Source organism: Tarenaya hassleriana, unplaced genomic scaffold (assembly GCF_000463585.1).
Source record: "Tarenaya hassleriana unplaced genomic scaffold, ASM46358v1 Cleome1, whole genome shotgun sequence".
In the NCBI taxonomy this organism is placed as follows: domain Eukaryota; kingdom Viridiplantae; phylum Streptophyta; class Magnoliopsida; order Brassicales; family Cleomaceae; genus Tarenaya; species Tarenaya hassleriana.
Genome location: NW_010960187.1, coordinates 4,063,478 through 4,072,194, shown reverse-complemented (window position 1 = coordinate 4,072,194; position 8,717 = coordinate 4,063,478). Strand labels below are relative to the sequence as shown.

General features: G+C 32.8%; 1 protein-coding gene across 1 annotated transcript; it reads right to left on the bottom strand.

Annotated features, from left to right (window-relative positions):
- Positions 1-6,752: 6,752 nt before the first annotated feature.
- LOC104824721 (DEAD-box ATP-dependent RNA helicase 42-like) lies at positions 6,753-8,289 on the bottom strand. The gene is made up of 2 exons (XM_019201569.1): positions 8,191-8,289; positions 6,753-8,093 (listed from the first exon to the last, which is right to left on the bottom strand). The coding sequence occupies exon 2, from the start codon at positions 7,995-7,997 to the stop codon at positions 6,753-6,755; it is 1,245 nt and encodes a 414-aa protein (XP_019057114.1). The 5' UTR covers positions 7,998-8,093; positions 8,191-8,289.
- Between the last annotated feature and the right edge of the window lie 428 nt (positions 8,290-8,717).

Below are 8,717 nucleotides of genomic sequence, written 5' to 3'. Positions count from 1 at the left end.
CTCATCAACATCAATATCACGAATGTCATTAGGTTATCTATAATAAATTATCTCAAATTGGTTAAAAAAGAAATATAATTGATGAAATCAATAAAAAATATTCAAAACAAAAATTTAGCCCATGTATAAATCTAAAATCTCAAAGTATTATAATTTCTACAATTGAACTAAAATTTGTTTTGAGAATATTTATCTTAAATATTATCTAGATATTAACAAACCAATATTTATTATTGGTGAAAAAATACTTTTAGATTTAACCTATAACTAATATCAATTTTATTTTATTGTGTCGATATAATCTCAAGATATTATCGAAAAACAATCTCAATTTTATCCTATAAAATATGGAGATAAATCTTTCCTATTCATGATATGATTAAGTTGTTTGTTTGAAGATAATATGATTAAGATATGTGTGTGTATATATATATGTATGTATGTCAAGTTAGAAATCTAAGTTCACATGCAAATTTTAGTTCAATTGTATTCTCAAAATAAAACAAATTCAAAAACTGTATTTGATAATTATGTAATAGTTTGTAGAAATTATATTACTTTTTTAGATTTTAGATTTATACATGGGCTAAATTTTTATTTTGAATATTTTTTATTGATTTCATCAATTATATTTCCTTTTAAACCAATTTGAGATGATTTATTTGATAACCTAATGACTTTCGTGACATTGATGTTGATGAGGGGATCATTCGGATCTTCAGGATTGCGAGGAGTGACGTTGTCGGTGTTAAGAGAACAGTCGGAGTTGATGACGTCAATGCTCATGGTTGTAGGGTTAGGCTAGGAAAAATGTGTTTGTGGTACAGTATTGTATTTCATTAACTTAACAAAATGATAAATATGAATATATATACACGTATTGTAGCAATAGGTTAAAAAACAATGAAGCTAAATACAAGAGATTTGGTAGAGATTAGAATCAAGAAAATAACAAAACATATTTGTTTACATATCGTTCCATTATATATATACTAGAGAATAATCTACGTGCATCGCGCGGACTAAAAAATATATGAATTTTGAAAAAATTTATTATTAATTTTAAAATTAAATATAATATATTTTGTTATTATTTTATAATTTATATTCTAAATTTTTTAAAGTATCAAGATAACATTATGTTGTCTTATTTTTTAAAATGGATTGTGAATAGTTTCTATTTTTATATTTTTATGAGTTATAATATAAAATTAAGTGTTGGAATTAAGTATATAGCTGACCATAAAAAAATATTGGAAAAAAAAAAGATTGATAATATAAAATATAAGAGTGATTGGATCTATAACGTATTTTTCTACTATTGAAATTCATCGATCAAGTCGCACGACAACAATAACAACCAAAATTGATAATAACATAACACAAAACAAACTTAAACTATATACATACTTATTTTTCGTGTTGAAAGAGTAAAATATACAAGCATATTACAACACTATCGTATAAACAGAATTCGAAACGTTTCGATCTTGGAAAAAAAATACTTCAAATGGAATGAGAGAAAAAAAAAGGTAAAAAACACAATGTGAGAACAAAAACCCATATGAGCAAATTAAAAAATTGTGTTCTTTTATCGGAGAACTTCAAACCATTTTATTAATCGAAGCGACAAAGAAAGACGTTTTTCTTCTATACAGAGTGAAGTTTTTTTATTTACCTTTTGAAAACCTTGACAATTCCATAACCATAACCAAGTTTCGAAAAGAAAAATACAGATGAAGACACTGAACATCATTACCACCCGCACATGTTTCCTCCATATCTAATTCTCCCTTTGCTTTGTCATGATCATGTAATAACTCATTCCTCGAACAACATGTCATTGCTTCCATCTCCACTGAAACCAAACTTTCTCTCCGAACCATTGCTCGTCTGATCTTCACTGTTTATCTCCATTTGAGACATCTTCTTTGGTACCTCTTAAGATTATTTCACCAGATCCGTTATGATTAATTTTAAGCGATTCAAGAATTATAGACTCTGATTTCTCCATAACTTTGTCAAGGATGACAAAATACACGGACAAATCGTCGATCGAGAAAGCATATGTTATTTTGCTTTCTTTTCTTTTTTGTTTCCCACCTTGATTTGAATTTTCTCAAAGTTTTAAAAATTCATACACTTTTTATTCAAGATTCATAAAGCTATTATATCGACAAAATAAACAAAACGATTCTCCAAATCTTTTAATGAAATTATTAGTATAAAGTGGTTAAAATATGTGAATATAAATTGATGCACAAATGCAATAAATTAAACATGAACTTTTATCTGTAGAAGATGGATCACCTCCTATCAACAGTAAAACTAAATCATTATTAGTATCATTTTTCAATATAGAAAGAAATAATGGTACGATATATAACATTAAATAGCATTACGATAAGTAAAACAATAAGACTAATTATAGGGACATAAATGCAAATAACTAATCGATGAAATCGTTTCTTCTTCCCGTCAGAATCATTTTATCTTTGTTTCTTTCTCTATTGAAAATATTTTATTGGATTTCTTCGATCTCGACTCGTTTCTCCAACTCTCTATTCTACGTCATTTCCTACCTTTTTTAAACGTGATTATTATAAAATAATTTTAAGTTTAAAAAATATTATTAAAATATTATACAAATTTTATAAAGTATTTGTATGTAATATATGAATTTATAAAATTTAATCAAATATATTCGTGGGGTTTAGATATCCGCAAGTACCCGAAAAGTATCTCGAGTTTAAAAATACAAAACTCGTCAGATTCAAGTTTAGAAATTTTGAAAATTCTAATATCCGACCCGCCCTCATTCTTATTTATATGGGATTGCTTCCACCTTTATATTTGATAAATTTTTTTCGATTTGTTATCTCTAAGCTTCTTTTCCCAACTTTCAGACTTACACACTACTAATACAAAATGAACGATGAAAGAGAACAAATGAACAATTTTAGTTACGCAGGATTCTACACATTTATATTCCATATTTTGTTATATTTATTTCATAAATGTATAAATATATTATGCTTCTCTGTACTGCCAAGATTAGTTGGATTATTGGATCTGTTATAATATCGGCTAATCTGCTGAAATAAGATAAAGTATTTAGTAGAGATAAAGAGTGGTGAAAGCTACTTTTTAGCTTTTGATTTGTAGAAACATTGACTTTGAATACCGATGAAAATGTAATTTGAAAATTGGTTAATCTATTTTAAAGCTAGTATAAGCAACTCTTTAAATAATCCATTCCGCAATACAAAAAGAGTAAACTCATCACCTAGAAAACCGAATTCACCATTGAAACAAAAAATTCTAGATTTATGACAAAAGAAAATTGGGAAAAAGGGTTGCTTTACCTAGACCGTGAGAATGTTTGGGTTCGTTCGCTTTCACGGCAATGTCGTTCAAATTGATTTCTTGGTTGACGAGAATAACTGCTGTTCGTAAACTTCTGATTGTCTATTCTCGCCATTTTGGGGTTGTGAGAGAAGAGAAAATCTATAGTCATTATATGGTACAATTTAAACTATATTAATTATTCTAAATAAAGAGTTTTAAATACATTTTGACCTTGAGAATCGGAAGAATTAAAAACAAATATAGACACGTGTCAACCCTTCCTCCTCCTTAATATATAAAGATATATATATAAGAATCAAGTAACAAGACATGTTCAGTTTCATCACAACTCCTCTTGTAAAGTCTCTCGTCCAATTAGCCCCAAATAAAAAAAAAAAAGAAAAAAAAAACACAACCCCTCTAGTCTAGTTACAGTTAAACACCATACCAGACGAGACGAGACGAGACGAGACGGGCCCCCTCAGATTTGGCCGTAACAAAGAGCGACTGACTTCAAGAGGACGGTCTCGGGAGATTATGATTTCACCGGAACCTTCTGCATTAAACATACACTGGCGTTGTAATCAATTAAAAAAGCCAGTAAGGGGAGGAAAATATGTGATGCAATTCGGAACAGAACAAGACAAAGCAATTTGAACTCAGATTTTGTTTCTGTTTTTTTTTTTTACCATACTCTTCGACAGCCACCACTCGCGAGCATGACGCTTCTATACAGAGTGAAGTTTTTTTATTTACCTTTTGAAAACCTTGACAATTCCATAACCATAACCAAGTTTCGAAAAGAAAAATACAGATGAAGACACTGAACATCATTACCACCCGCACATGTTTCCTCCATATCTAATTCTCCCTTTGCTTTGTCATGATCATGTAATAACTCATTCCTCGAACAACATGTCATTGCTTCCATCTCCACTGAAACCAAACTTTCTCTCCGAACCATTGCTCGTCTGATCTTCACTGTTTATCTCCATTTGAGACATCTTCTTTGGTACCTCTTAAGATTATTTCACCAGATCCGTTATGATTAATTTTAAGCGATTCAAGAATTATAGACTCTGATTTCTCCATAACTTTGTCAAGGATGACAAAATACACGGACAAATCGTCGATCGAGAAAGCATATGTTATTTTGCTTTCTTTTCTTTTTTGTTTCCCACCTTGATTTGAATTTTCTCAAAGTTTTAAAAATTCATACACTTTTTATTCAAGATTCATAAAGCTATTATATCGACAAAATAAACAAAACGATTCTCCAAATCTTTTAATGAAATTATTAGTATAAAGTGGTTAAAATATGTGAATATAAATTGATGCACAAATGCAATAAATTAAACATGAACTTTTATCTGTAGAAGATGGATCACCTCCTATCAACAGTAAAACTAAATCATTATTAGTATCATTTTTCAATATAGAAAGAAATAATGGTACGATATATAACATTAAATAGCATTACGATAAGTAAAACAATAAGACTAATTATAGGGACATAAATGCAAATAACTAATCGATGAAATCGTTTCTTCTTCCCGTCAGAATCATTTTATCTTTGTTTCTTTCTCTATTGAAAATATTTTATTGGATTTCTTCGATCTCGACTCGTTTCTCCAACTCTCTATTCTACGTCATTTCCTACCTTTTTTAAACGTGATTATTATAAAATAATTTTAAGTTTAAAAAATATTATTAAAATATTATACAAATTTTATAAAGTATTTGTATGTAATATATGAATTTATAAAATTTAATCAAATATATTCGTGGGGTTTAGATATCCGCAAGTACCCGAAAAGTATCTCGAGTTTAAAAATACAAAACTCGTCAGATTCAAGTTTAGAAATTTTGAAAATTCTAATATCCGACCCGCCCTCATTCTTATTTATATGGGATTGCTTCCACCTTTATATTTGATAAATTTTTTTCGATTTGTTATCTCTAAGCTTCTTTTCCCAACTTTCAGACTTACACACTACTAATACAAAATGAACGATGAAAGAGAACAAATGAACAATTTTAGTTACGCAGGATTCTACACATTTATATTCCATATTTTGTTATATTTATTTCATAAATGTATAAATATATTATGCTTCTCTGTACTGCCAAGATTAGTTGGATTATTGGATCTGTTATAATATCGGCTAATCTGCTGAAATAAGATAAAGTATTTAGTAGAGATAAAGAGTGGTGAAAGCTACTTTTTAGCTTTTGATTTGTAGAAACATTGACTTTGAATACCGATGAAAATGTAATTTGAAAATTGGTTAATCTATTTTAAAGCTAGTATAAGCAACTCTTTAAATAATCCATTCCGCAATACAAAAAGAGTAAACTCATCACCTAGAAAACCGAATTCACCATTGAAACAAAAAATTCTAGATTTATGACAAAAGAAAATTGGGAAAAAGGGTTGCTTTACCTAGACCGTGAGAATGTTTGGGTTCGTTCGCTTTCACGGCAATGTCGTTCAAATTGATTTCTTGGTTGACGAGAATAACTGCTGTTCGTAAACTTCTGATTGTCTATTCTCGCCATTTTGGGGTTGTGAGAGAAGAGAAAATCTATAGTCATTATATGGTACAATTTAAACTATATTAATTATTCTAAATAAAGAGTTTTAAATACATTTTGACCTTGAGAATCGGAAGAATTAAAAACAAATATAGACACGTGTCAACCCTTCCTCCTCCTTAATATATAAAGATATATATATAAGAATCAAGTAACAAGACATGTTCAGTTTCATCACAACTCCTCTTGTAAAGTCTCTCGTCCAATTAGCCCCAAATAAAAAAAAAAAAGAAAAAAAAAACACAACCCCTCTAGTCTAGTTACAGTTAAACACCATACCAGACGAGACGAGACGAGACGAGACGGGCCCCCTCAGATTTGGCCGTAACAAAGAGCGACTGACTTCAAGAGGACGGTCTCGGGAGATTATGATTTCACCGGAACCTTCTGCATTAAACATACACTGGCGTTGTAATCAATTAAAAAAGCCAGTAAGGGGAGGAAAATATGTGATGCAATTCGGAACAGAACAAGACAAAGCAATTTGAACTCAGATTTTGTTTCTGTTTTTTTTTTTTACCATACTCTTCGACAGCCACCACTCGCGAGCATGACGCTTCTATACAGAGTGAAGTTTTTTTATTTACCTTTTGAAAACCTTGACAATTCCATAACCATAACCAAGTTTCGAAAAGAAAAATACAGATGAAGACACTGAACATCATTACCACCCGCACATGTTTCCTCCATATCTAATTCTCCCTTTGCTTTGTCATGATCATGTAATAACTCATTCCTCGAACAACATGTCATTGCTTCCATCTCCACTGAAACCAAACTTTCTCTCCGAACCATTGCTCGTCTGATCTTCACTGTTTATCTCCATTTGAGACATCTTCTTTGGTGTCTCCATCAATGTCCATTTCTGTTTCGGGTTTTTCCTCTGTAGGAGCTTCTTCATCATCAGATTCTCCTTCAAGAGTCCATGCCTTACCGGCCTGGGGGGCATTATCATTCCCGTCACCTTGCTTTTCTCTCTCAGATTCCTCCGTTTTCCTCCTCAACTCTTGCCACTCTTGTACTCTTCTCCTCCGTTTTTCCATCTCCTCATCCAATTTCTTCTGCTCATCCTCCAATTCTTCTTCTCTTGTTTTCTCTTCTTTCTTTTCAGTATCATCCTCAACATTCTTCCGCTTAGGACTATCTTCACTGCCATCTCTATGCCTGCTCGATCTACCAACACTCTTCTCACGCTCTTTGTCCTTTCGTTCTTCACCATCTCTTCTTCTGCGCTTTCTGTCACGATGCCGGATATCATCATCACTCTGTTCACTATTATCCTCTCGTTTCCTCTCCTTGTCCCGACTCCTCCTATCCCTTTCTCTCTCACGATCTTTCTTATCCTTCTCCCTATCTTCCCTCTCACATTCCCGCCTTTCCCTTTCTTTCTCTCTCTCCCGCTCCTCCCGATCCCGTTCTCTCTTCTCTCTGTCCTTCTCCCTTTCTCTTTCTTTCTCCTTTGCTCTCTCCCTTTTTTCTTCCCGGTCTCTATCCCTATCCCGTTCTCTATCTCTTTTACTATCTCTCTCATGTTCCCGATGCCTACGCTCCTTCTCTCCTTCTCTGCTTTTTTCCCTCTCTCCATCATCGTCTTCAGAATCACTACTCTTCTCTCTCTCAGACCGTCTCTTGTCCTTCTCTCTCTCCCGATGCCTCCGTTCCTTTTCCTTCTCTCTACGCTTATCCCTCTCTTCACCCTCCTCTCTGTCGTACCCATCTTCGGAATCACTACTCTTCTCTCTCTCAGACCGTCTCTTGTCCCTCTCTCTCTCCCGATGCCTCTCCCCATCCCGATGCCTCCGTTCCTTTGCCTTCTCTCTACGCTTATCCCTCCCTTCATCCTCCTCTCTATCATGCCTATCTTCAGAATCACTACTCTTCTCTCTCTCAGACCGTCTCTTGTCCCTGTCCCTGTCTCTATCCCGACGCCTCTCCGAATCCCTCTCCCTCTTTCGCTCTTTAACTCGATCCTGATCCCGGTGACCCTTCTTCAAATCTTCCTCCTCCGCATCATCAAAATCCTCCTTCCTTGTCTTAGATTTCTCTTCCCCCATCTACTGTTCAACCGATAACCCAAAAATCTAGACGAAAAATCAAACAAATTTCCCAGAATCACCCACAAATTCGAGCAGTTTCCGCGCGACCACAATCTGCCGAACTCAAAATCAATCAATGAGGAAACAAATTCGCGGGAAAAAAAAATCAAACGGCACAAAGACAGAGCTCAAGCTTACAAAGAGAAATCACCAGTGAGGAAGACGAAGCTCAGAAGGAGAATCGAGACAAACGGAACCCTAACGTCTCGTTGTGTTATTCTCCTTCTGTTTTCCCGTTTTTTTTTCTAATTAAAAAAAAAAAGAAAATAAAAAAAATGGCGGTCGTTTATGAATGCCTCGATGAAACATTTTACACTTTAAAGGCCCAACTTTTAAAATACTAAAATGGGCCGTAGAATGTTGGCCCAATATTGCATGACGTCAGCACATGGGCATTTGCAAAAGATATGAATATAAAGTTTTCGAAATGCAGTGTCTTTCTCTTTACAAGTTGTAAGCCCTAAAAAGCCACGTGACTATGTCACCTCACCTTGTAACATTTGATTATAAGGTTATAATAGCAGTCGAAGATACATATAGTAATACTCCCTCCACGAGGTTTTAGAGAATATTTTTGGTTTTTAATAAATACTATCATTTTAAATTTTTTAGATGATTTAAAACAAAATAACCATTAATAGAACATGAAATTTCATATTTCTTGTCCATAACTTTCCC